Here is a 27,869-nt window from a genome sequence, read left to right on the forward strand (position 1 = left end):
AAAATCAAGATTTCAGACAGGAATAATGTATCATTTATTTAGAATAATTTGGAAAAATAACTGTTAATTTTAGGTTTCAAAACATATATTTATGTGCCTAATTTCTTACTTTAGAAGTTTAAAATAAAAACATTTATAAAATATTATACCTGTCTGTGCTTTTTCAGTAGAATCTACTGAAGATAACTGAGCCTTTTTTAAATAGTGGTGATCTTTATGATCAATAATTTTTATAACACGTTTAAAAAGCAGTTATTTATTTCTGTCCATTGCTCTTCTATTATACCATTTCATCACCATTATAAGTATACCTGCTTCCTGCATTCCTTACCTCTCCAATTTGTTGCTTTTAGATTGTATAATAAAATACCTAAGTTGGAAGAATTGTATATAAATAAAATCAATAACTTTTAAATAATGACCTAAGATCTCATTCTGAGAGTAAAGTGCATGAACTTGTAATAGGTCAGAAGTCTTCTCATTTAACTTCAAAGTTCATGAGTATGTTTTCAGTAGAATTTTGAGAACTCTCATGTCTAGAACATATGATCATATTATTTTAGACTTGATAGAGAGCTCAAGGGTGATGCTTTCATTTTATGGGTTAGAAAATGGAGACCCAGTGATGTTAAGAAAATCACTTAAATTCACACAGCTGATTAATAGAAGACGCAGAACTAGATTTTAAATCTTTAATTAACTCTTAGTTCAGTGCTGTTTGCCTTGAATTACATTAGAGTATTACCATGCTCAACTCAGAATATACTGAAAAGAATTGATTTTTTTTAACATGGAAGTTCAACTTTTGGCTTACAGAGTTGAAATCTCAAAATGCTTATATAGTTTAAATTAAAGAAATTTTTCATATGGTACTTATGACAAAAAATATATGTATACATCCTTTAAAGTTTATAGTCCTGTCAATTCTATCTTTTTAACAACTTTTATCAAAATACATGAAGAACTAAGCAGTGACTCTCTTAACTTTATTCAAAAGGGTGGTCAGAATCAGTGTTATTTCAGGAAATTTCTAAGCAATTTTTCTCTTGGATGTAATTGGTGAAAATTCCATATCGAAGTATAATTTAAATTGTATCATTTGTGTCTTTCTGTATTTTAATTTGGAGGTTGTAGGAGATAAGGAGAAGCTTTTTAGCCCCACGATGTTCTAGCAATATATCTGGATCTGTTGTAAGTTTTAGGAATTTAGTTCTAAAGATGCTGCTGAGTTAAAGTTGTTACTTTCTTTCTTGCATTTAACTAATTTAATTATTAATTATTAACATGCTCTTATATAGTGAAAAGAATATGCAGTTGATTTTTAAATGTGAATTTTCAAAATGTTCTCCTCCTGCTCTATAATAGACAGCATTAAACAATTTCCTATGAATCAGGTAAATGATTTTCTCATTTCTAGAAAATTTTTTCAAAGAAATATGGTATTTCCTCTGCTAGCTTTGAAATCTGAGGCCATGAAAACAATTTAAGTTTGTTTTTCTGGCTGGTAAAATGTGAAACAATATTTCCACTAGGGAAAGTCACAGAGAAATGCAGAAAACTACAGGAACCAAAGTGAGTATCCCTTAATTAGAATCTTGGCTTTGCTACCTTCCAGCTCTATCACTCTGAGTAAGTTGCTTAACGTTTCTGAACTTGTTTCCTCATCCACAAAAAGAGCTTTGTGAAAATAGCTACCCCATAGGAATATTTTGAAAATAAAATAAAATAATAAATGTGAAGTTCTTGTAAAATTTAAAGTTGTCAAGCCTTGGTTATCCCCATCACACTATAGTCTTGCACACAAAGAAAACAACTGTTATCCACTCGATTACGGAAATCCCATTTCTTTTCATGTCCTTAACTTCTTACCCTAATATTTCAATTTCTTAAATATATAACCCTCATCTTTTTGTGTGTGAGGAAGATTGTCCCTGAGCTAAGATCTGTGCCAATATTCCTCTATTTTGAATGTGGGACGCCACCACAGCATGGCCTGACGAGTGGTGTGTATTTCCGCATCCGGGATCCGAACCTGCAAACCCTGGGCTACCAAAGCGTAGCGTGTGAACTTAACCACTACACCACCAGGCTGGCCTGACCCTCATATTTTTATAACAGTGAATTAGAGATACTTATTCTTAATTCTTTTCCTCCATCTTGAAATTGAATGAAATATGACAATGCTATAAAATACTATGCCATGGCGTATATTGCATTGTCTTTCCATAAATTTAACTCACTAAACCAGAGATCTTGCTGACTTAATATCAATTTTATTCCTGTTTTTGGAGTGCTTCTAAATTTTTAAGTACTCTATGCACAATCCCACACCCCATGGGAAGTAAAGGGATGCTTTACAAGTGCAGGCACCTATCAAATAAATACCGGTCTACGGAAGAACTAGGATAACCAGAAACAGAAAATTATGCACAAACAGGCTGTTGTCATACCAAGTAGACTACACATTTTAATTTATAATCTAATTATGTATAGCAGAGCAATTGTGATATATTGCCCATCCAAAAAAAAATAATAACTAGGATAAAATTTTGTTATAGAGTTACCTGCTGTGCCCACTCGTAGACCAGGGATCTTAAATCCATCAATTCAACCAACTTCTATTTATTTCTCCTATTTACCAAGCACTCTTCTGATGTTTTAGGACTTTAAATGTCTCCACTCTATAAGGCCTACTTTGTAGAAAAGGGAGACAGGCAATAACAAAGGAAATATATAATATATCCAATAAAGACAAGTGTTATATGAAACATGAGGCAGGGTAAGGGATAAGAAGTGGCAGTGGGATGGGACCACCCTAGATAGGGAGGTCAGATAAGGCCCTTCTGACGGGCCTGATAGGAGACAAGATCAGAGAGACAGCTGAGGGTCAGATCCTCTAGAACCTTTAAGCCATGGAAGGGGCTTTGAGTTTTATTCTGAGCGACATGTGAGACCACTGATGGCTTTTGATCAGAAGTGAGCCATGGTCTCACTTAGTATCAATAAGATCTCTGGCTACTATGTGGAGAATAGACTTTGGGGGTCAGGGGTAAAACATATAAACCAATTTAAAGTAGACCCTAAAATAGTGAAGCCAAGGTCATCCCATCCAAGTGTCTACCTACAGCAATACAGAGAGGGATTCTTTTAATTAGGAAATGTGTAAAGATATTTAAAAGCATCAAACACGCTAAGGAGAGGGGTATACAGATTATTACACAAGTTTCTAGACTCTAGCTATAAATAATGATTAAGGTTTGAGAATAAGTCTCCTGTTCTTCTTACCAAGAACCTTAAGATTTCTCTTAATGAGTATGATAAAGAGAAGAGTTCTAACCAAATTCGTATCCTTTTCTTACATCCCAGGTTACTCCTGTCCTAGTGTCTATATTGGGCTATGCCCTCTTTGCGTCAGGGTCCTTACTACACAGGTAGTTGTGAGACTTGATTCGTTAAATCCAGGAAAGGCTGTTTTATGGCCTCAGCTCTGCCTCTATAAAATGAGCACTTCCTGCCTCCTGGTCGCTAAGTCTATGGCTGTGTTGGATGGGATAAGAGCTAAACCCTTCTGGCAGGTGGACTTATTTCCCACTTGGATTGGGAGCTGAAAATGGTTCTCTAACTGAACAAAAACATGACACTGTTAAATAGCATCCCTGGCAGTAGCTTTGGGTTGTGACCTTTAATCACCTAATGCTCAGTGGGGTTTGTAATTATCACATCTCCAACACTACCGTGTTCTCTGCCTGTTTCTGCCCTGATTTTAGCAAAGTTTCACCTGGACTTTGTGCCATGGCCAAGCATAATGCTTAATATTATCTGCTTAATACAAAGTGCATTCCTTCCTTCTTGTAGAAATGTAAGCAGGTCCAGCTAAAAGGCATCTAGTGAGCATTTTCTCTGTCTTCAAGTGGAGATGGTGGGAAAGAATCAATAACGAAAATGTGACATAAGAATCCAGCAATCTAACTAGGCTTTGTGGTAGAACCCTCTTTTCCCCATTCCCTCCCCACCTTCATTGAACATGATGAAATCTGGTTTAATCAGAATTCCAGGGATAACGAGGAAGGGCAGGGAAGAAGTGCTATGTGAAAATTGTGGTTCTTTGAAAGAAAAGGAGGGAAATGTGCTAAGAAACTGGAGAAGGGTTATAGGTTAATTATATTTCCTAATTGTATTCTATCAAACAGCTTCTTCCTCCTTGTTTGTCTCCCAGAGCCACTAGACTGCTTATGCTGGCAAGTTGCAGGAGATGACCAGATGTGCAAAGAAAAAAGCAATATATACACCTTAGAGATACGTTTGATTATGAAATGCCGATGTGCTATAGAATTATAGCAAATGTGGTCCCAGATCACACTAGACTAGAGGGATCTCTAGAGATCTAGAAATAAAGTTCAATAAAACATAGATAAGCAACTTCTAACTTTAGCTCTCCAAACTCTTAGTGTATCTTTAAATGGCTCAAACTGTTCGGATAGTAGTTTATTGTACTCTCAGGGCCACCATATATGGACGTGCCCTTGCACAGCTATAGGAGGTTCCACCCACAAAACCCACAACATCAAAAAAATGTTGCAATTTGCTCACTTAATCTTTCGTTGAGGAGTGGTCTTCGTTCCTTCGTACAGTAGATGTCCCTGCTGCCACAGAAGTCATGACCTAACCTGATGCTTTCATGACTTATTCATTTAATAAGCTTTTTATTGAGCATCAACCTTATGCCAGTTGACTGACCCCAGAAAAATTGTTATGAACCAGAAAAAAAATAGTATATTTTGGAGCATCTATTATGTGTCAGACTATAACCAGGCTTGATCTGAGTAAGGATTCCTGAGGAGGGGTTATTTAGAATAAGGTCAGTGTGTTGACATTCAAATTATCCTCTTGCATTACCAGAGCCAGTGGTCTCTGTTTACCTGCTGGTCATAGTTAGACACTCCAAGCCTCACCCCACAGCCTCTTTATATGCATCTCCCTCTGTTTTTAATTCTCTTTACTTTTACTTATTCTTCAATATTCAGATTAAATGTCACACATCTCTGAAGTCCTCTAAACCCTCCTGGGAAGAATCAGGTACTTTTCTTCTCTATTCCTACAATTAAAACCCAAGATTCCCTCTAGAAAGCATTTACAACACTGGATCCAAAAAAATGAGCATGTGCTTTAAAATTATGTAGACCTATGCTTGTATTCCAGCTTGTCTCCTAATTAATAGTGTGATGATCTGAGAGGTTGGGTGACTTGTCCAAAATCACATATAAGTCCTATGAGAAGAAAAATTTTGTCTTAGTCATCAGTGTTGCCCCAGTGACCAGTAGAGGGCCTGGCATTTGGGATGTTTTCAGTAAGCACGAGAATGCTAACAAGTGAATGACCATTTAGAGATTGACAAGGTATTTAATACAGCTGGAGTGCAGAGCGTTAGGGTTGTGGGAGGATAACGAGAAATTTGTAAGATGAAAGCAGGACAAAATTTAGGAACCAGATTTTTAGGGACCATATGTGTCATGTTGAGGAGTATGGAGTCTATATTTTAGGCCCCGTGTGTCCAACATGTATCAGAGAGTCAAACACAATCACCTTGAGATTTTTAGCAGATCCAGGGGACAATATAAATGACAATGCACATTCATCATCCTATATGGTCTTTCCTCATGAATCCCCAACAGATCAACCTTGATGCTCTCTGCCTTAAGGATTACATCCTTCCTCACCTAGCACATTGTCTGGAAATTTAAGTGATAGCCATCTTTTAAGACCACTTGTTCTCGAACCTGAAATGGAGCTATTGGCACCAATTGATCTTTTGTGGTCTTTCCAATGAAGCTCTGCCAGCTCTGTAGCAAACAAGGCCTAAAAGAGCCTGTCCATACATTCCTGAACATGCCTGAACTATGCATAGTATTTAGTCCTCATTTTATTGGTGCTTAAAATTACAAAATTTTAGAGCTAGAAAATAAACTAGTTCATCTCTTTGAACACCCTCATGTTATATCAAAGAAACTGAGGTCCATTGAGGTTAAGTGGATTGCTCAAGGTTACGTTCCATGATTTTCTCAGCTGAATGGGAGGTATGGGTTAGAGAAAAATAAACATTTTATGACAATTTGAATCTAGTAGACCCACTCTGGGTCTGCATTTCACTGTAGCTTTGTTTTGTGAACAGATGGATGAAAGACTAGTAACTTGATGAAGAAAATCATTGGATCGAGTAACACATCTTTTAACAGTGTGAGGAGAACCATCCGTTTTCTTACCAACCAGGAAATGTGGAATACGGGCTGCCTTTAGGGTGTGAAGTGGATGTGATGACTGCTGTCACCATGGCAACCAATTGTTTGTTTAAATTTTTTTTCAATAAGTCTTAATGATTCTTACTTCCTAATGTATCTCTGAATTCAAACCTTTCTTCAGCCAACACCTTCCCACACCTGTTTACTTCATTGGTCTCTTTCTTCTTTTTATTCCATGCTTATCTAGCCTACTCAAAATAAAGAAATGTTTTTCAAATATTATTTTCATTGCCATCATTATCATTATTTGAATATCTGATTAGGCCAGGCACTTTACATGCATGATACTTACCTTGCAAAGTAGCTGTGGTTATCTCCATTTTACTTGTGATTAAATTGAAGTTCAAGGAGATCACATATCTTTGCCATGTACTTGGGAACTAGTACATGGAAGATTTAGGATTTTAACTCCGATTTTTCTGATCCAGAAACCTATGCCCTTTGCACTCTGCCAAGCTTCCACTCTTCATGTCACCAACACCTTTGGATCCCTATTGCCCGTAGAAGCCGCCAAAAAAACTACACTTGGCCTTAAACCTCCTCCAACAGTCACCAGCTCCATATTTCTCAACATAAACTGCTCATTCTTATATCTGAGTATTAATCATAGTGCTCACTTACGTTATTCCTCTTCTTCCCTGTGAAATCCCATTTCTCTAGTCCTTCAAGCCCCAGTGTAATGGTTATTTCATCCAGGAGTCCTTCCCTTGGTTATCCTACCCTCTAGTTGTAGAGCCTCTAATCTGCCTCCTCTCCATCGCTTACACTCAGTTTCTATGGCTTGATTTACTATTAGTTCAGTTAGTCCTGAAATAGAATGTGCTATGCAACTAATGCATATCAATTTATCTTTCCAAGGACTTTTATTTTTATTTTGGAGAAACAATACCTGGAAAAAACTTTATAACTGTTGACAATACCCAATCATCAGAAAATGATCTTTATCTATCCAACTCTGTCAGTGGAGCCAGGATGAAGAAATCAAATGTGCAGTCTCTGAAAATCAATAAAATTTTCAAAAACTCAAAGCCATTCTCATTTTAAGCCAAAATTACCACTTCAAACATTGTAAGTATTTTGAATGAAAATAACTCTAAAACATAGTGTACGCTTCTCTACCTTCTTAAAAAGAACATACAGGATATTTTTCCTTATCTTGATGACTCAGAGTCATCATTTTGAATATTAATTAGACCTGCAACTAGGATATACAACTATGTACAGGCGGGGTTTGGGGAGATAAAGCAGAAAAAAAAAAGAATATTAATTACTGTTCAAGTCCGTAATAAAATAAGTTTTTAAGTTACTGAGACATTATTAGTGTTAGTTCCTCTTAGTACAGAAAGGTTCTAGACTGCTGTCCTTTTTAGAATATTTGCTTCTTTTTCGTATGTCGTGTCTTTTCAGCTATCATTTATTAGAGCCTTCACTAGACCTGCTGCTGTCAGTTTCCCCATCTCCACATGTCATGTGTGAGTCTCAACCTGCTGTAGATTGATGTACCAAGTAAATATTCTTGTTAGAATTTTGTCTAAAATAATAGTAAATGGGTGTTAATAAGATATGATGTAGTCTCCTTATATAAGAGAATTTTACTGCATGACTTTTAATATTTATTCTGGATGTTCAGAGACCTTTCAGCTTATTTCCTGGTTCTTTCACGGGCACCAGAGAGTTCAGATTATGGAGGCTGAGTGTGGTCTTCTAAACCACAGTGGTCTGGGGCAGACAGAGAAGAGGCAGCAATTAAAACTCAACCTGCCCCCTGGAGTTGGGCCATCAATACAGGGACAGACTCCGTGGTGGGTAACGAGAATTAGTGTACAATGTCGCACAGAGCATTGCAGCCAAAACCTAGAGTTCTGCTGTTACATCTGTTATAGGACCTATTTTAAGGTCATACAGCCATTTACCTTCATTAAGTTCATTTCTCATGGCTATCTCTTAGATCGCTTCCAGATTTAAAAAGTTGAAGAATATTGGTATTTACCTTAGAGAGTATCCTGCCCTTTTCAGTATGTAGGCAGTTTTAATTCTTTCACATTCGTACTGCCTAAAGGAAAAATTTAGTCTAATGAAGAATCAAACTTTTGTGCGGTTATTACGCATGCATACTATACATTATTTTCACCCCCTAGTTCTTCCCGTTTCATTAAAATTCCTGACTACACAGAGTGTGAATATTTAAGTAGATTTTTTTACTGCTGCAATAGGCAAAAAGCCTATGGCAACTAGCGTGTCATTCAGAGCTGCTCCGAAATGTCCTTTAAACATGTTCTTTGCTTTCAGTTTTATTTGATCTAGCACTTTAGTTAACTCCTCAGTTTAGCCTCTTTATATTTACCAGTAAATATTAATAACAGATGGTCAAAATTATGTTGCAACTGGATCCGCAGAAAGGGTCTTTGAGAGATGGGACCAAACAGGAAGCTTTCTTTGTCCCAGCCAGGAAGCATGTGATGTGTTTAGAGAAGCAGAAAAATTCCTTCCAGAGATTCTTGATGTGTGAAGTAAAACCATATTAGTCAGACAAACGAAAGTATGTTTTATTGCCTAATCCCTTTACCTGCCTGTTTGTGTACTTTTTTTGTTTGCGTGTGTTTCAGTTCCTGTTGGATTCTAAGCATTTCATGCCTGAAATGCTGTCTCCTATCTTTTCCCTACCTTCTCCATCACCACCCCTACTCTGTTTCTTGGTGGAACTTGGTATCTTGTTCTACATTCATAAAAGGATTTCTTAATTTTTTTTTTTTTGAGAAAGATTAGCCCTGAGTTAACATCTGCCACCAATCCTGCTCTTTTTGCTAAGGAAGAATGTCCCTGAGCTAACATCTGTGCCCATCATCTTCTATTTTATATGTGGGATGCCTGCCACAGCACGGTTTGATAAGCAGTGTGTAGGTCCACACCCGGGATCCAAACTGGCGAACCTCAGGCCTCTGAAGCAGAGTGCACAAACTTAACCACAACACCACTGGGCCGGCCCCAAGGATTTCTTAATTTTTACCAGCTGGCATCAAAATACACCTACTCTTATTGATAGCTCCCCGTGAGGGAATGGGGGATGGCTGCCAGACAGAAAACTTCAGCTCATAGACTGAGCCTAAAGAAGCACTTGGAAAAAGTGATAGAAAGAGAAACAAGGAGAAAATCATCAATAAATGTGGGATTCAGACTTATTTTCTTAGCTCTTGACAGCCTACTATCTTCCTTCTCAACCTAGATCTTCAAGGGCAGACTCATGCCATGTCTACCCCCAGGTCTGCAGTACTACCACCGCACCCAGCAAATAATACTCAATAATTGCGTGGTAGGAAAAAGAAGGAATCCTCAGTAGGAGTTTGGTCTCTTCCTGTTTTTCCTCTGGCCTCTCCTGTTGAATCTTGCTCACTATTTTGGGTCTGCAGCAATCCGGTAACCCAGAGGAGACTCAGTTGGATATACATTTGTTTTAAAATATTTATTTTTTTCTAAATTTTCTTGTAAAATAGTAATTGCTTCCCTTGATTGTTTTTTTCATTTATCCAGTACTTACTGAGCACCTGATATGTGTAAGCCACTGCTCCATGTGCTAGAATACAGCAATGAACAAAACAGCATCCTTTATTGTATGCCCGACACTGTGTTAAGTGCCTTGGGATTTATTTACGTTATCTCACTTAATGCTTACTTACAACTCCTGTGAAGTGGCTATTTTCCTCAACTTGATAATAAAGTTTGAGAGATTCAAAGCTTAATTAAATTTCCTAGGATCTCATAGCTAGGGAGTAGAAAACAGTAGTCAAAGCCAAGCCTAACTGGCTCTAAAGTTTGTACTCTGAATTACTAGGCTCTATTACTTTTAGACCATCAATCAAGAAAGGGGAATTACATAATCGGAATATGAGTTGTAAGAGTAAGTCCGATAAATGTTAGTTCGTTATGAAGAAATTTTAAGAATCTAGTCCTACAGACTTCAACTTATTTCCCCCCAAATTAAATCTACCACAGATTGTCTTACTAGGAATGATTTGATTGAATCCTGTAAACAACTCTTTGAGAAGCATTTTAAATCTGCCTTGTTCACAGTTATTTTCATTTGTCTACCATCTATGGAGCCAATGACAGCAAGTATATCTATATCAGGGCACTATGAAGGGTTCAACTTTACAAGTGAATCAAATCAGGTCAGCTTTTATTCAGATTAATTAATAATCTTTTTGTTCCTTAAAAAATATGCGCTGAGAGCCAGCTATGTACCAGACACTTCAGGAGGATGTAAAAATAAGACAAAAAGCCTGCTCTTCTGGGCCTTATATATGGGAGTCAGGGAAGCAAAAAATAAATTTGAAAGATAATTTCTGACAATGATAAGTCCTATGAAAAAATGTGAAGGATCTGTAAGTGGAGTAAGATAGGAAGGGGGAAGGCGTCACTGAGGAAGTGCTGTTTTAGCTGAGTGCTGCATGGTGACAAGGAGTCAGCCATGTAAAGATATAAGAGAAGAAAGAAAATGCAAAGGCCAAAAGCAAGAACAAATTTCACTTGTTTGAATAACAGAAAAAAGGCTTTTTTGTGTCTGCATCTGATGAGCTGAAGGGGAGAGGCAAGACATAAAGTTAGAGAAATAGGTAGGGTCAAGATCATGTGGGGTCTTATATGTACAACCTTGTAATGTGTTGTCCAAAAGACATATTTAAGAATGGAAGGAAATGTTCTTAGTAATTCACCAGGACAATAGATATAAATCTGGAATTTTCCAGATACACCAGAATTTATAGTTACCCCACTTATATGCTAGGGTAAAACGTTTGAATTTTATTCCAGTATAATTGTGAGCCCTTAGATGGTTTTAAGCAGGAGAATGAAATAACTTAATCTGCATTTCATAAACCATCACTTTGGCTGCTTCTGAGATGGGAGATCATTTTTAGAGGCTAATGAAGAAATCTTGGCAGGAGATGATAGTGGCTTGAATGATAATAATAGAGCTAAAGAGAAGGGGACTAAGTTGGGATATATTTCGTAGAGAGTATAGACAAAATAAGGGTTCAATGTAGGGGTGAGGGCAAGAGAAGAGTAAAAGTGACTGCTAGGTTTTTGCTCCATCCTCTGAGTGAATTATGATACCATTTGCTGATTTTGGAAAGACTGACAAAGGAATTGGTTTTGGAAGATGATGGGGAATGAGTGGAATCAGCAGTCTGGTGCTTATATTAAGTTTGAGATTCTTGTTAGAAATACAAGTGGAGACGTCAAATAAGCAGCTGGGATATGTTCTTTTTTTCTTACTCTGTTTAGAACAGCTTTCTTGCAACATTATCTGTATCCTCAATAAAACAATTTAAAAATGACATTCAAATACTCTATTAAAGTGATTTTTTCACTCATCTTCAATTATATTTTGTTTTAACTATCTGATACTTGGAATTACTAAACTACCGATTGCCTTTCTAGGAAAGCATAGACCTGGGTGAAATCATGTTTTCCCTTTGTTATTTGCCAACTGCTGGACGTATGACCTTGACAGTCATCAAGTGCAGAAATCTGAAGGCTATGGATATTACTGGCTCATCAGGTATGTGCACAATTCGCTAGTGTGTCAAGAATACATTCCCAAATAAAATATTCCATGTCTCCAAGATTATTTGGCTACTGAATTCTTGAGTTCATTTGTCTGTAGTGGGGTACAATAAAAGTAGAAAAAGAGATTGCCAAATGAAGTTCTTTAGATCACCTCTTTTATTTACATTATCATGTAATGTGTCAAATAGATTGACTCTGAACTTGGGTTTTTCTTTCTTTCTCTACAGATTTCTTTCTTTCTCAAAAATGTATAATTTTCCATCCACTTCTCTATTGCTATGTAGTCTGTTGCTTATAAAGGAAGATTTTTGGACTTTAAGCCATTCACTTCAAACTTGCATTACTCTACGTGTGAGGGCCGTATGAAGATATATTTAGACTGAATTTATTTTTCTCACCTAATCTGCAGAGAACCATCCATGTTCTAACATCAACATTTGCACTTACATTCTTGCCACCTTTCACTGGGCCAACTCTAGGGACTGAAAGAAATAATAAAGTAAATGAATGCTTCCTAAAGTTTCTTAAAGACATTCTCGAAGGAAATTCCTCTTGTGCTAACTTTGATAAAGAGATAAAGCCACATATGCTCTTTTATCCCTTCATTTAAATCACTACAGTTCTGAATGATTATAACTTAGTATGTGCACTTTGGCATAGCTCTGTGGAAGAAAAAATGATGAGGGCAGAGTCGAGAGGTCAGCAAACATTTGTTGAATTAAACAGAAGTAAGAAATAGTAGTGGAGGTATAGTAAAGGATGACATGGCCACCATCTGTAACTTTGTGGTTCTTCGGAACAAAAAAAATAAACTAAATTTGTATTACAAAAAACATCAGACAACTCTAAGTTCCAGTGTGGAGAGAGCTTCAGGATATACTAATGAACAAGAAAATGCAGTACAAAAATAAGTATAGATATCATGTTCCCTTCTGTGTAAGAATGGGGATTTTTAGAATACGTGTTTATGTTGTAATATTTGCATAAAGAAATACTGGAGTGATATGCAAAAACTAAAGAGTGGAGCAGTGTGGGGACAGACGGGAGGGAGACTTCTCATTCTACATCTTTACCATCTCAATTCTTGAACTATGTCATGTTTTACCAGTTCATTTTTTTAAAATTTGCAATACATAGTTGATATATAAAGGTGGAAAGAAAGCAAGTAAATTCCACATTTATGTTGGTGAAAAAGTCTTGGGTCAACAATGTTGAAGAAATTAAGATAAACAGTGTACTCTGCAAATTATTGTTTATTCTACTCTTCCTACCATGTACCAAAAGAGATCAGATTTTGAGACAAGCAAACAGCATCAAAGTTGTAATTAAGTGCAAGATTACTTTTTATTTATATCAAACTTTTCATCAGAGGAGTGCATGCTTTGAGAACACTGCCTCATTAATTCTCACAACAGGCTCGTAAATTATCCTTGTCACGAGAAGAGAGATGTCCTGAGAGATAAGATGGGGGCAGCAAAGGATAAAGCAGGCCTCATTCCCATTGTTCATAAGGGACCTAGACCTGGGGCTCATACGCAAAGATGGATCACAAAAGTGAGCTTCTTCCTTAGAACATACTTTCTATTCTTAAAAAATTGAAAAATAAATGAGAAACAGCCATTGAACATTGCCTTTTCACCTTGTTTTCCTGTCCATACCCTCTTCCTACCCACAAAATATGTTTTTGCCCCTTGGTGGAAATGCTCATGAAATATACAGATACATTTTTCTAGAGCTTAAAAAGCATTCATTTGCTCAAAGAAATCAATATTGCCATGATTTTGGCTTATTCTAAAGAAATAGATTTATTACTACATCAATGGAAAGAGAGAGAAAGAGGGAGTGGTGCTAGAGTTGGAGGGTGACCAGAATGAGAAAAAAAAAAATGAATGAGGATGGAGCAGACATTGATTGTTTTAACCGTCTACCATACTCACCCCAATGCTAACACCCCCTCCCAAAGCTATGCCTCCTTTTTAATAAAGGTACAAAAAATAAGGCTTTAAGAAACTTTTGTATAATACTATGTAATTTTCTGTAATACTCTAACACTTTTCCTACTTAAGGCAGTAGAGATCAGTCAGGTGGGGCAGAACTTGTTCACAATTATTTGATCCCTTTTACCCATGAAAATATAGCCCAACTACATTTTTCTCTTTCCATTGGCATCATATAGACAGTGTCATATCAGGAAACTTCTTTGTGGCCATCTTTAAGCCAAATATTGCCTTTTTTATTGTATACTGTTGAGCGTTTAATAAATTATTTGTAGTGATCATTTCTTTAGTCTGAGCTCTTGATCGAGAATCAATGCTGATGCTGTGACTATAAAATGAAACATCTCATTTTGGTACCTTTCCAACAACTGAAGAAAATTCTAGCATAGTTTTTGCTTTCTAATTTCTACTCACTGTGGTTATGTATACTTGTTCATATTCGGTGTTGCTCTTTCACAAGTTTTAGTCTTCTTATTCTAAATCATTTTGAAAGAAATTAACTTTAGTACAATTATTCTGGCTTGTTGGGTTGACATTCCCTAGAAATCACTTCTAACAAAATGTGTCCTCAAATAGCTGTGACTAAAAGACACATTATAGTTCTGGACTGGCTCATGATAAACTAGTGAGTTTTCTCCGTTGTATTAAAAACAGTGGGATCAAGTTAATTCCTGTCTAGTTCATTGAAGGTAAGTGCTTCCTTTTAAAGCGAGAAGTCTTAGACAGTCTATTCCCTCAGATAAGTCATTTGAATTTAAAACTGGTACTACTAAAGGGCTTAATATACCGCTTTTCTTACTTAGTAACAATTCACTACAGTTTTGTTTATGCTTTTTACTGTTACTTTCATTTGAATAAATTACCTTCCCGCTCCTAGATCCTTATGTCAAAGTGTCTCTGATGTGTGAGGGTCGAAGATTAAAAAAGAGGAAAACAACTACAAAGAAAAACACTCTAAACCCTGTGTACAATGAGGCCATTATTTTTGACATCCCTCCGGAGAATGTGGACCAGGTCAGCCTCTCCATTGCCGTCATGGATTATGATAGGTATGTGTATCTCTCTACTCGCTGAAGAGCAGCCATGTTTAGTCATTTGCAGACCAAATTTAGCTTTTTAGGTTGTTTACTGCTACAACAGTTTAAATCGGAAGAGGGAAGAGCCAGACCTGATGGCCTAGTGGTTAAAGTTCAGCACACTCCACTCCAACGGCATGGATTCAGTTCCTGGGCACAAAACCACACCACTTGTCTGTCAGTAGCCGTGCTGTGGCAGTAGTTCACATAGAAGACCCAGAAGAACTTACACACAACTACGTACTGGGGATTTGGGGGAGAAAGGAGAAAAAAGGAGGAAGATTGGCCATAGATGTTAGCTTAGGGCAAATCTTCCCCTGCAAAAAGAAAAAAAGAGTGAATTATAAGAGGGAAGAATTATTCATTCAAAATTCATTTTTTTCCATGTGATAATATTTATTATTTATTTTCCAAAAGAAGTCATTCTTTTTTTTTTCTCTCCTGAGGAAGATTAGCCCTGAGCTAACTGCTGCCAATCCTCCTCTTTTTTTGGAGGAAGATTAGCCCTGAGCTAACTACTGCCAGTCCTCCTCTTTTTTGCTGAGGAAGACTGGCCCTGAGCTAACATCCATGCCCATCTTCCTCTGCTTTATATGTGGGACGCCTACCACAGCATGGCTTGCCAAGTGATGTCATGTCCACACCAGGGATCCAAACTGGCAAACCCCGGGGCCGCCAAAGCGGAATGTGCGCACTTAACCTTTGTGCCACCAAGCCAGCCCCAAGAAGTCATTCTTAAGTTGAAGGACAGGACCCCTGGGGATGGTAAAAGGATGGGTGCAGAAGTAGTATGGAATGTATTAGAGAAAGCACTACTGTGAAGTCTTTAGAGTAACAACTGAAATTACAATCAACAGAGTTTGTTTTCCCAACTGGGATAGAATATGATACCATGATTCTTATCCAAGCTCTGTCATCAACGAGCTGTGTGAAAGGGCAAGGTATGTAATCTTTTTGGGATTCACTTTTCCCATTGGTAAAATACTGACATGATATGGAACTGTGAACAGTTGAGTGTTAAGAGTGGAAGGTGAATAGTGGCCGTAGGGACGCAGCCTTTATGCTTTCACATCGATCTTTAAACATTGCTTTGTGGATCGTTCTTCCAGCGCACACACTTTGATTCACTTCTTTCATAAAATTAATTGCCAGCTCCCAAGTGCAGCTTGGAAAGTTCTTACTGCTGCAGCTCCTACCTGTACCCTCCCACTCTTCCCTTGTCTGTCACGCTGTCTCCCTGCTCTGTGTATCTCATCCCAACCATGCTTTACAGCCCTGCTCAAGTTAACATTCTGTGTCTTTCTCAGCTAACCAACCTCTTCATCTGAACTCTTGTCCTGCTAAAGGTTCATATCTCTTATTTGATCCTTGCTAAACTCTTCTTGTTAGTTTTTGCTTTTTATATTTATAAACTTTTTGGAAAGGAATACTGTATGTTTAACCTGAAAAATTGTCAACAAAGTCAACAGTGCCTTACCACATTTTTTGTTCTACTGGTAATACAAGTGGTACAGAACATATGTATACAAATAATCAAAGAGTGTCCATTTTATAGTATCATAAAGTAGTAGTAACCAGGATTGTATAACCTAGAGAAATGAATATGCTATCCTCTGGCTCAGAGCTAGCAAAATGAAGCACTAAAAAATAAAGTGATTTGTACCATCTATTTGAAATTAGTGTATATCACAATTTAAAAAAAAAAAAAAAGCTGTCACTGTCCAGAGAGAAAGAAATGGTAAATTAGTTCAAATTTCAAACTCTAAAACTGTTGTAATGTTTTCATCAGAAGCCCTTGTTGTCTTTGCCAAAAATTACTCCTGTTGATTTCTCCTATGAGTGACTGGGAGATACCATTGAGCATTTGTCACCCAGACAATTTTAGGGAAATGGATTCTGACAATATATAAAACAGGAAGGTAAAAATAAACAACAAAATATGCCCCACTTATTTCTAAAAATATGCTTGTTTGGGAAACTTCATATAGAGAAAAATGATACTAAACATACATATCTACATCAGTGACAGGAAGAAAGTAATGAAATGTCCCAAAATCACCTCAAAAGTCTCCTTAGAGATGTCTATCAAAATAACCTATAGAAATGCCTTTAAATTACATTTCCTTCTTCAGAAGCAATTTACCACATGTGCGCTTGAGTCAGCTGTCTTGATTCAAATCCTGCTTCAGCTTCTTATTAAACGTATCAAGGCAGGCGGGTCCCTTAACTTTTGGGTGTTTAAATTCTTTATCTGTAAAATGAGATGATAATGATGCTCATGGTCATGGTGTGAGGATTACGTGACTCAATACATTTAAATTACTTAGAACACTGTCTGGTAGATGATAAGCTCTCAAAAATATTAACTATCATTATTATTTTGATTTGTTGCTGTGAAAACAGGCCATGAAGAGAAAATGGGAATGTGGTTCAGTGTACTCTGGTGCTATGCGATAATAAATCAGATGCCATGGTGCTGAACATAGCCCTGCCCGGTTTAATTGCAGTGCAAGAAGTAATGTTCACTGACCTACCATTTAGAGTCAATTAAATGTGGTCATTTATACAAGAAGGTGGGTATTGAGCTCTTGGTGAGAAATGTGAGCGTCACTATAAAACATGAAGCCCTGTGGAAAGAACAAGATTGGATTTACATCACTTACACTTAAGACTGCTTCCAAGAAAGAAACTCATCATATAGGTCATTTCTCATTCACACTATTCTTATGATTGTGAAATGTGCTCAAGTGACAGAGCACTGAAATGTTTTGTGTGTGCTCCTTTTACAGATTCATTTTTGAATGCTGCTCCTGTTTAATAAATCTTAGTTTACTAAGGTTTTTCATTTGACCTGAAGTAGTTGAATCTTCAGGATCATCTAGAACCTGTCACAAAGTCTAGTGTTTTAATCATATGCTTAAAGTTCTGCTAAGATGCGTGAAACCCCATTTTTCTTTGAATGGTGGAATGAAAGTATAATATTCTCCTAATCATAGGGTAGGACACAATGAGGTCATTGGAGTGTGTAGAACAGGCCTGGATGCTGAGGGTCTTGGGCGAGACCACTGGAATGAAATGCTGGCCTACCACCGAAAACCAATAACACACTGGCACCCCTTGCTGGAGGTAAGCTCTGTGGTTCCCTGACATCTGCTCTCTTTTTTATCTCTTTTGGTTAGATACTATTTGTCTGCTAACATTTCTCTGGCGTTTTACGTGTTCACCTATTTTTTCAAGACAGACATTTCTCTTGGTTTTGTCCTGCAGATTCTGTCACCCAGTATTCAAAGTTCTGTGTGCCTTGTTAGATTTTAAAAACCCATAAACTTTCTGGGTTTCTGGTAGATACCATTGAGCATTTGTCACCCAGACAATTTTAGGGAAATGGATTTTATGGACAATAAGCCCATAAAAACTGCAAGTCTATTATTTTCTTTGCATAGCCTGAAAACGTACATCAATGGGTGCTGGAGAAATTGAGCAAATCTACTACTAACTGGAAACTAAATTTTGATGCCTGTCTTTTGTGAAAACAGCCACATCACCTGAAGTTCCCCAGAATATCTAAATAGAGGCACTGTCACCTAATATAACTCATCTATGTAAGGGGACAAGTGAATCTCCCCCAACTCTGGTCAGGAAGTACAGTGCTCACAGATTTTTAAAATATTGCGGCATCAGCTTGCCTGAGTTTGAAGCCTGGCTCTGCCATCTGACTACATAGTGGAGACCCTTGCACAGGTTGCTTTCATCTCTCTAAATGTCTGCTATTACTCTGTATTCAGAGTAAACCCATAGAGTAAAACTAAATAAAGTGGTGAATATTAAGTGCTTAGCACAGAGTGTGGCACAATGTTAGCTCTCATTAAACTAATATTAATGCTTTTAGTAACCAGAAGAAGCATCAATACCAGTTTCTATCGGGATTTTTAGCCATGATGTAGTTGTAGTCTACTCGATACACTGAATGTTGCTAGATGGAATGAGTTATTTCCCAAAGACAATTGCTGGAGCCCCTTGAAGAATCACAAAGTAGATCATTCATAGGACTTGACTAATTGAGAGGTAATGCGGGTTGACAAAACGATGTGTAGTAGAGGATGCAATTCAATAAAAAAATAGTTAAGATAACCACATAGTAAGTGATGATGCATTGCTGTCTCTCCACGGGTAAGATCTCCTTCTTGTTCTGGCACCAGGCACTGGGTTGAGTGGAAGACACGGTACAGTGTAAACAACTAAATGTTAGTGGGCCCAGGTTCTAATCTTAGCTTAGTGACAAAAATGTGACCTGTCTGTGTTACTCAGAATGTTACAGGGAAAATTTGGTGAACATTGGATAAATATTGCATGCTCAGACAACAGAGATGAACTGTCATCAGAGAGAAGATATCTGCTTATATATATATATATATATATATGTGTGTGTGTGTGTGTGTATATATATATACATATATATACATATGTGTGTGTATATATATATATATATATATATATACATGTTCCAAATCTTTACCTCACTTCATCATTTACTGTGGATCATAAAAGACAGACACATACGCAATGCACATTCACACAGCACTTCCCCCTCGAGTGCTTCAGCAGTATAGACAGGTGTATTCTCTAAACAGTTCAACGAGCCTTGGGAAGGTTGTCTTTCATTTCAATAGTGTGTATTGTCTGAATTATAAAGTATACTCTACTGCCTATTAATCAATTACTATCCTTTTCCTGGTTCTCATCTTTGTTTTTCTTCAAACTTTGAAAAGTGAATATTAATTCTAAGAATCTAGACATGAGAGTAAAGTTTGCTGGGCAGAGAACCACACTGAAGGGAGACGTGAGTTCTAATTCTTGCTCCTCTGGCTGTCTAATCCTGGGAAGACCACTTACTCTGTCTATAACTACATTTGTCCATATTTAATGAAAATAGAAATGCGTGATATACAGGGATATATAGGAGTGATATATAGGGGAAAATGAGACAATGTGTGCTAGGACTTTTAACTAATGAAAGGGCAAGGGTTATATGACCCAAACCATATTATAATTACTTATGACTGTTTAATAAGCAGTTACACATTTATCTGATGAAAGGAAGCATTGGAATAGCCATGTGTTTGTGTCTGAGAATATGTGAACACTTTTCAGTCATTATAGGATCTAAAGGAAGAATAAGCTACAATATGAATGTCAGAAGAAGATTCCAGGTATTTTTCTAGCAGCTAGGTATCTGAGGACAAGTGGGACTAAAAGATTATGTAAATGTGCTTTCCTCAGCAAATAGCTCCTTTTTTCCAACTCTTGCACCTACACTCGTTGGTCAAACGGAACATGTGGACTGGAGACCTAAGAACTGGGTGGAGTTTGCATTGTAGGAAAGTGATGGGTGTGTAATTATGTGTTTTGTTGCCAGAGAAGGGATTAAAATGAGAAGGGAACAATTATTCAAGAGCTGGGTAAATTAGTGGGACAGAGACTGAAGCATCATTTAGAAAATCTTATTACTTCTACCTAAATAATCAAAAGTTTATTCTGTTGTAATTAAATTTTTTAAATACTAATAATATTTAGGGACTGTGAGAAATTATTCTTCATCATTTCTGGCTCCCATTTGCCAAATTCAGCCCCTCTCGTCTCATTAATTGCTCCTATAAAAATCACCTCCTGTCTTAGAGTAAGTGGAATGCGTTCTCTTGTGTCTAGAACCTCTTATTGCCTTTACCGAGTAATTCCTCCCACTATGGTAAGAACTAAAAGCCTCTCCTACAATGTGACATGAATCTGCAGTCATGAATCGTTACCTGTACAGTGCCGCTCTGCATGCCATCTGTGTACCATGCTCTGCTGACATCTCTGTGACACGTTTGTGCCCCCTCATGCTACCTAAGAAGGTGAATTTGAAGGGCAGGAAGAGTTACATTTATCTTTTCTTCAGAGACTTACATATTGTGGGTGAATATTCACTAGTAAAAAGTAGGAACAATTACCTTCTTTATTATTTTTTTTACACTAGATCATACGTTATGAAATTACTGTCTTTCAGCTACCTGGCCGGGCGACCAGTTTTGATAGTCAAGGATCCTGTCCATCTCCCAAACCACCTCCCACACCGTAATGCCTCCAAAATAAGACCATTATAATCAGGACCCAGGATCATGTGCTCATCAGATCAGAAAAAAAGCGGACGGTTTGATTTCCTCATTTAAAATACATCTTGATAATGAACAAACTTGTGCAATTTTTCATTTACTTTTTTTGTCTGTTTATTAACTTTGGACATCTTGATATATTTTACTTGAATACAAATAGTCCTTACTTATAGAAGGCATTTTATTCTTCGTGTCATATGCCTATTAGCACAAAGAGTGTTTTAATAAGTTGTAATTGTTTTCATAAGCAAAGAAATATGTTTTTTAGAAAGAACCCATACTAATCTGAAATTGAATATAGTGTATGCTGCTATTGTATACAGGAGCACATGTCACATATGTATGGTTTTGATTTTGTTACAATGATGTTTATTTCTAGGTGTGCACATGGTTCTATAAAAACTTTAACAGAAATTTCAGACTTAACTTACACAACATTAAAATATTTGTGCTATCAAATTAATGTTACCCATCTGATAATATATTCTTTCATTCTCAGCAAATTCTTTTCTTGGTAAGGCTTGGCTCTGCCAAACTCAAAACTTTGTCTCTCAAGCTTGTTCTTTAAAACATACAGATGGAACTATAATTTAAAGAACCATTTTGAATATAAATTTAAGAAGTAATATTTAGTAGCTGGAAAATGGAGGTTGAGCCATTTGGGCTACCATTTTATACTGTCTTAATGTTACATTAGTTCAAACATCTGTTGCACTGTTTTACTGACATTTTTAAAATTCTAATAATCTTAATCTCAAATGTAGCATTAGTATTCCTGAAAGAATAGAGTCAGAAGTCATTCATTTTTTTAAGTGTTCGTAAGGTTAAGTACTGTGGCATATATTTTGTGACATGAAGCTATGACGTAGATCTTGTATTTCTGATAGATGATACTAATAGACACCAAAGGTACAATAAATGTCTGTGCTCATTGTCATTTAGATTGTACACAGTAATGGTGACTTTTAAACCAAATCAGAAGTTAATCATTAGAATTAGGTATTTTCTTCAAGAAAGGATGACTTATTTTTCAGCAAATTATAGAAATATACCATAAATAATATAACTTCAACATTTAATAAAAATAAACAAAGAATTCTAAAGGCCCAGACCCACAGTCCTTTCATGAAAGGCATTTCCCTTCATAAGGATCAAGGATCAGGCCACTAGTCCTAAAAACTATGCAAATGTTTTTACATGATGGAACTTTCTTTTAAATCAGGTGAACTTTTTATTGTCTCATTTCCGGGCCCTATATCTATATCTAAACTATATTGAATGACCCCAACCTTACTTTTGAGATGTGTATTATGGATAGTGCATATTTCAAGCTTATTCCAAGATAAGAGGTTAAAAGAAGCAAAGAAAGGCAAGAAAATATGCACTTAGACTATAAAAACACATTCATCAGAATGAGAAAATTTTATCAACAATTATAAAATTTTGATTTTAGTAATATCTCTTATTTCTAAATATTAAAAAAAAATTTTTAAAAGCCTTGACATTTAGTTTGCTGGCCTCTCTCATAATGATGGTATTACTGTTAATTAAGATGTAAATATTTTCCACATTAATATTTTAAAAGCAACACAATTCCCTAAAATTTTTCAAAAATGCTTGTACCATCCTAATGAAAACAAGTATTTCTAGCTAACATTTTCTAATTTAGAAATAATAGAAGAAAACTGTTTGAAAATACCTGGCTACCTTATCAAGCCTAGAAGAACCATTTACTGTAGACAGAGTGACTTCAGATAACACTTCTATTTTGGAATTATTTGTTTTACTGGGAAATAAAAATTGTCAAATGGGAAGACAAAAGTTATACTCTTAATAAAATGGCATTATTGGAGTCAATTGTTTTATTAGTAGATATAGCTGCAGGTTATATTTCATTAGCAACTATGTTTCCTAAGTGAGTATAATAATTATTTTCACCTGAAAACATATTTTAAGGACTTTTTATTCATTCTTAGAACCTCGTGTTTTCTTTGCCTCCTATGGAGAAAAAGCCAATATGTGATGAAAAAATGCAAATGACTAGCCAGCCAGGAGATTTTAATACGGGGATTGTAGATTAAAGTAAGTTTTTAAGGTAATTTTTTAAAAATGTTTCCCAGGGGGGCCTGACCAGTGGCACAGCAGTTGACTTCACATGTTCTGCTTCAGCAGCCCAGGGGTTGCCGATTCTGATCCCGGGTGTGGACATTGCACCGCTAGGCATGCCATGCTGTGGCAGGTGTCCCACATATAAAGTAGAGGAAGATGGGCAGGGATGTAAGCTCAGGGCCAGTCTTCCTCAGCAAAAAGAGGAAGACTGGCAGCAGATGTTAGCTCAGGGCTAATCTTCCTCAAAAAAAAAAAAGTTTCCTAGGGATTAGAATAAACTCATTACGCGAGAGTATTTGTTAATCCTGTGAGAGAGATCAAGGAGAGAAAATTCACCACCACCCATCTTTCATGCAATACATGAGGGACATTTACCCTCATATTGATAAAGCATGATCATTTAAAACAATAGTTCATGTTATAAAAAGGGAATCCTACCACTTTCAGTACAACACACCCTCACTCTACACAGCCACACATCCATACAAGCATGACTGATCCTCTTTCTACTTGTGATTGAAGGTGGAATGTTTTTACTTCAGTCTTTAAAATAAGGTTTAATGTTATAGATCTCCTCCATTCATTGTGTGGGACACCACATTTTAATGACAGCACTGGCACATCATGAAGTCGCAGCTTAGGTATCTAGTGAATACCTAATTTCAGGGACTTATCCAGGGACTTGCCAAACATTAGTCTAGGAAAAAGGAGCCAGTGTTGACTCATTAGCATAATAACACTGGTGTTCTTTTGGGTTTTTTAATTAATTAATTAATTAACATTTTTATTTTACACGATTCACTAAGTAATCAGGGGAATGAGGAAACTGAATTTGAAAAGAACATTTGTGTTTGTGAAGTATATCATCTTCTCACAAAAATCTGAACGGTTGATGCTGTTTTTACACTGGTTTCTGACTAGTATTTTTCTTGACCATTTTAATTTTCTTTGTCAGGCCAGCCCTGTTTCTGGTACTTAACTTTACATGCAAAACTCGTGATTTTAATACATTCACAGTCCCGTAAAAGATATCATGAGGACTATGTCAGGGAACTAGAGATGGGCACCCAGAGGCGAGCGCACCCTTCCCCACACAGTTTTGGGGAGCGTGTGTGTGTTCCAGTTACTGCAGGGAGACCAGACCCATCAATACTCGCTCAGGTTTTCGATAAAAGCAAATATATTTGAACCTGTTTGGTTGTGATATTTAACTGACATTTTCACCTGTGTTTATTCTCCTAAAATATTTATTATTTTAAACTTTGCAGACTCCATAAAGGACTATCCATTTCATAAGGCTTTTATTTAATGATTAATCACTTCAGAAATGAAAAAGCCAAACTTCCACTCCTTTCTCAACTTTCACCATTCATAAAACAAAATGTAACGTATTTCAGAATGAGTTAGCAAAAGAGCCAAAGACTATTACAAATAAAGGGACACAAAATCTCAACATCGAACGTATGAGCATTTCTTTACTCCTTTAAAAAGAACACTTGATATTATCTCGGAACGTCTGTTTTCAGGGAGCTCCAGCTGATATTTCTTGCCACCTTAGTTGCAATTAAGACCAGGTAATTTAATTACTTGATTATTTAAAAAGAAAAAGCTAAAGTTGATAAGGATTTAAGAAAGTCATTCAACTTCTACTAAATCTAAAGAAAATTTGGAGACCTGTTTCCTTGACAATTTGGTCTTAAAGCAACTCTGGTTGTCCTGATGTACTTAAATTGATCTAAACTTCTATAGCTTTTAGGCTAAGAATTTATTGCTGCCAATAAGAAACGATACAAAAACACAGAAAAGTAAAATAATTTAAAGTAAGAATCTACGTAACTAAACGGTAGTCAAAAAGAGATGTTAAAACATATGGAAATACAGATATTGGATGCAAAATTAAAAAAGAACTCCTTTGTGTTTTAACTTTTAGTGGAAACTAAATTCTCTAATAAAGAACCCATGACACAGCATTTTAGTACTTACCCAATGACATCGCTCAGGATAAGATTCATCTGAACCTATTAAAACCCATTATTTAAAAGAAAATAGTGAGTTTATATTTTACATGGGAAATAGAGCTAATTAAACTAAATGCTGTTTCCAATGTGTTATTCAGTGAACTCTTTAAGGTAAGAATTTCCTATTTCATTAGAAGACTTTTCCTACTTTGATTCCATCTTGTGTTAATTAAAGTGAATGGTAATTTAATAAAAGATGCCTTGGTAATATTTGTCATCTGCCATTAACAGTTAACCAAAAAGATGTATATTTGAACAGTGGCAGTTAACTAATATTCAGTTCAAGTGTTTTCTCATCAAAGTAAAACCTTGTTTTCCTTTTCACCCTGTTCATCATGAAGCTAGGTAAGCAGGGTTTGACTTGATGACCTAAAAAGTCTGTATCATGTTATAGAGACTTCAAAAAGAAAGCTCTAAATTAAGAGCTGAGGTGGGACTTAAGGATTTATTGAATGCAAACATTTTGAATGCTAGAAATGGTGATTGAAAAAATAAGATGTTTAAGAGAAAAGATAAGCTGCTTCATGCCTGAAATGATTTAAATAAACTCCTGCAGGGAAGAATTGATAATCCTATTTTTTGTCTATACTGAGACACCGGAAATGACTTGCTATTGATAGAGCTAGCGATGCAGAAGGTATTTATATGGAAATGTTTCCATCTCAAACTGGCAATAATTTTTTCTAAGCTCACTTGTGTCATGAGAGCCCTCTCCAAAGAGAAAATCATGCCTGATCTTGTCATGAAAGGGTAAAAATTGGCCATTTCTTTGGAAATTTTGTTGTGATTTGCATCTGCTGTGCACAGAATCCTCATTTACTGTACAGGGTGTTGGACTTCAATTATTCAATTTCCTGTTTTTGTTCCCTCAAGAACAATTTATTGGATAACAATGCATATTATAAAAATGGGTCAAAAATTGTTAAGAGAAGTTAAGTCTCAATGTTGGAAGCTTAATGCAGTGGATTTTTGTTTTTGTTATCTCTTTCAAAATTGGTTTTTATTTTCCCAGTCTGAACATCAACACAGGGACATATGTCTGGTTATGATTTTGCTGTAGAGTAAAGTTTGTGAACCAAAATAAAAAGCTAAAATCCCTAAGGCTGTATACAAAATGGTCACAGAATCATTCTCTATAAAAATTGCATGGTTTATTCTATTTATGTCTATATAGATTGTTATGTGGGTTTTATTATTTTTTTATTTTTTCTTTGGAAAGGCCATTTAAGCCTCTCATGTAAAAAACACAGTAATCTCCAGTGTGAATAGCTTCATAAATTATAAGAAAGAAGCAGGTATACCAACTCTAATATACAAAATATTTGCATTTATAGTTTTTTAAAAACCAAAAGTCCAATCCAAGTTCAAGTCATTCACATTAACTTCTTATTGACCCTTCCAACTGAGAGAAGTGATCGGGTCCACCTGCAAAATGTGGATAAATTATGGACACCATGAAGCAAGACTTTCATTTCAGAATGAAGAAGACAAGATAGGAAAGAACAGCCTCACACTGTAAATGTGGTGATTCTGCTAACAAGTAGTCCAAGATATTTGCCAATTGTTCTAAACTGGCAGAAACCACCAAAATTTTTCATTTCATACATGATGTTGAATAATTTGGATCCATCATATTCGATCTTCTTTTGTATCCTTCGGTCATTGTTCATAAGGTGACTTTTTAAATGAAGTTTGTGATGTAATACGTAGCCATTGTTCAAATCAATATCTTTGACTTCCGTATTATAGAACAAAAGTTTTACAATCTTTTGAAATTCGTGTTTCTGGCTTTTGTACATGGTAACCAGCCATTTGTGAAACTTGACAGCATATAATTGTATTACTTAGAAAAAATGTTTTGCAGCCACCTTTAAAAGATGTTACACATTTCAGTATTTTTACAATGTCTTCTTTAGAACGTGTGAACATATTTGTCAGGTTCAGATGAATTATGTAACAATGAAACCTCAATGCTGTTATGAAGTGTACAGTTTATGATTACTTTTGTAAAAGAAAATGGAAAAGCACTTGAAATATAATTTTACTGTTTCATATGTATTTTGAAAAATAAATAAAGTGATTATAAATTACTTTTGTCTGTCTTTGAAGACAATAGCTTTTACAGATTTAATTTTGAGAACTTTATGTTGTGAAGTTTTTCTTTAATAGTCGTTATTTATGGCACTCATTAGAGAGCAGGGTAATTTATTTATCAACAATTCAATAATTCGAGCAACTGAATATATCTTAAAAACCTCATTTAATGCATACCTTTTTTTCACAAAATTATCAATTTAAGGTCCTGGATTACTCCCACTAAGGAATAATGAAACAATTATTAGTCAAGTGTTAAAAGAGGAAAGTGCCACTTACACATATTAACCACATTTGTTTCATCTGCAAAAGGTCCCTGTAAATACCTTAGCGGGTCATTCAGTGGTTGGGATAGGCCAGTTATTTTGTTTCTTTCTGATTTGCCTCAAATTTTCAAAAAGATTTTCATGAGGAGTGTAAGTGTAGCAACTAGTTTTAGGCAGTCAACACCGCACTCACTCAAAGGAAATCACAACCATTGACAAACCAGATGTCTGTACCTAGAGTCATTGTTTAAAAAAAATACAACTCATAAGAAACAGCAAGTAAATAAGTCTATGCC

The 27,869-nt window shown here is 36.0% G+C and overlaps 1 protein-coding gene across 1 annotated transcript in view; it reads left to right on the top strand.

Annotated features, from left to right (window-relative positions):
• The window catches only part of SYT10 (synaptotagmin 10), a 63,138-nt gene extending 41,403 nt beyond the window's left edge, over positions 1-21,735 (top strand). Inside the window, exons 4-7 of the mRNA XM_046679151.1 lie at positions 11,733-11,853; positions 14,736-14,907; positions 17,931-18,060; positions 20,981-21,735. Coding sequence (XP_046535107.1) covers positions 11,733-11,853; positions 14,736-14,907; positions 17,931-18,060; positions 20,981-21,052 — 495 coding nt within the window. The 3' untranslated portion in view covers positions 21,053-21,735. The remainder of the gene's footprint in view (positions 1-11,732; positions 11,854-14,735; positions 14,908-17,930; positions 18,061-20,980) is intronic.
• Positions 21,736-27,869: the final 6,134 nt, after the last annotated feature.

This window comes from Equus quagga, chromosome 1, assembly GCF_021613505.1.
Source record: "Equus quagga isolate Etosha38 chromosome 1, UCLA_HA_Equagga_1.0, whole genome shotgun sequence".
Taxonomy (NCBI): Eukaryota; Metazoa; Chordata; class Mammalia; order Perissodactyla; family Equidae; genus Equus; species Equus quagga.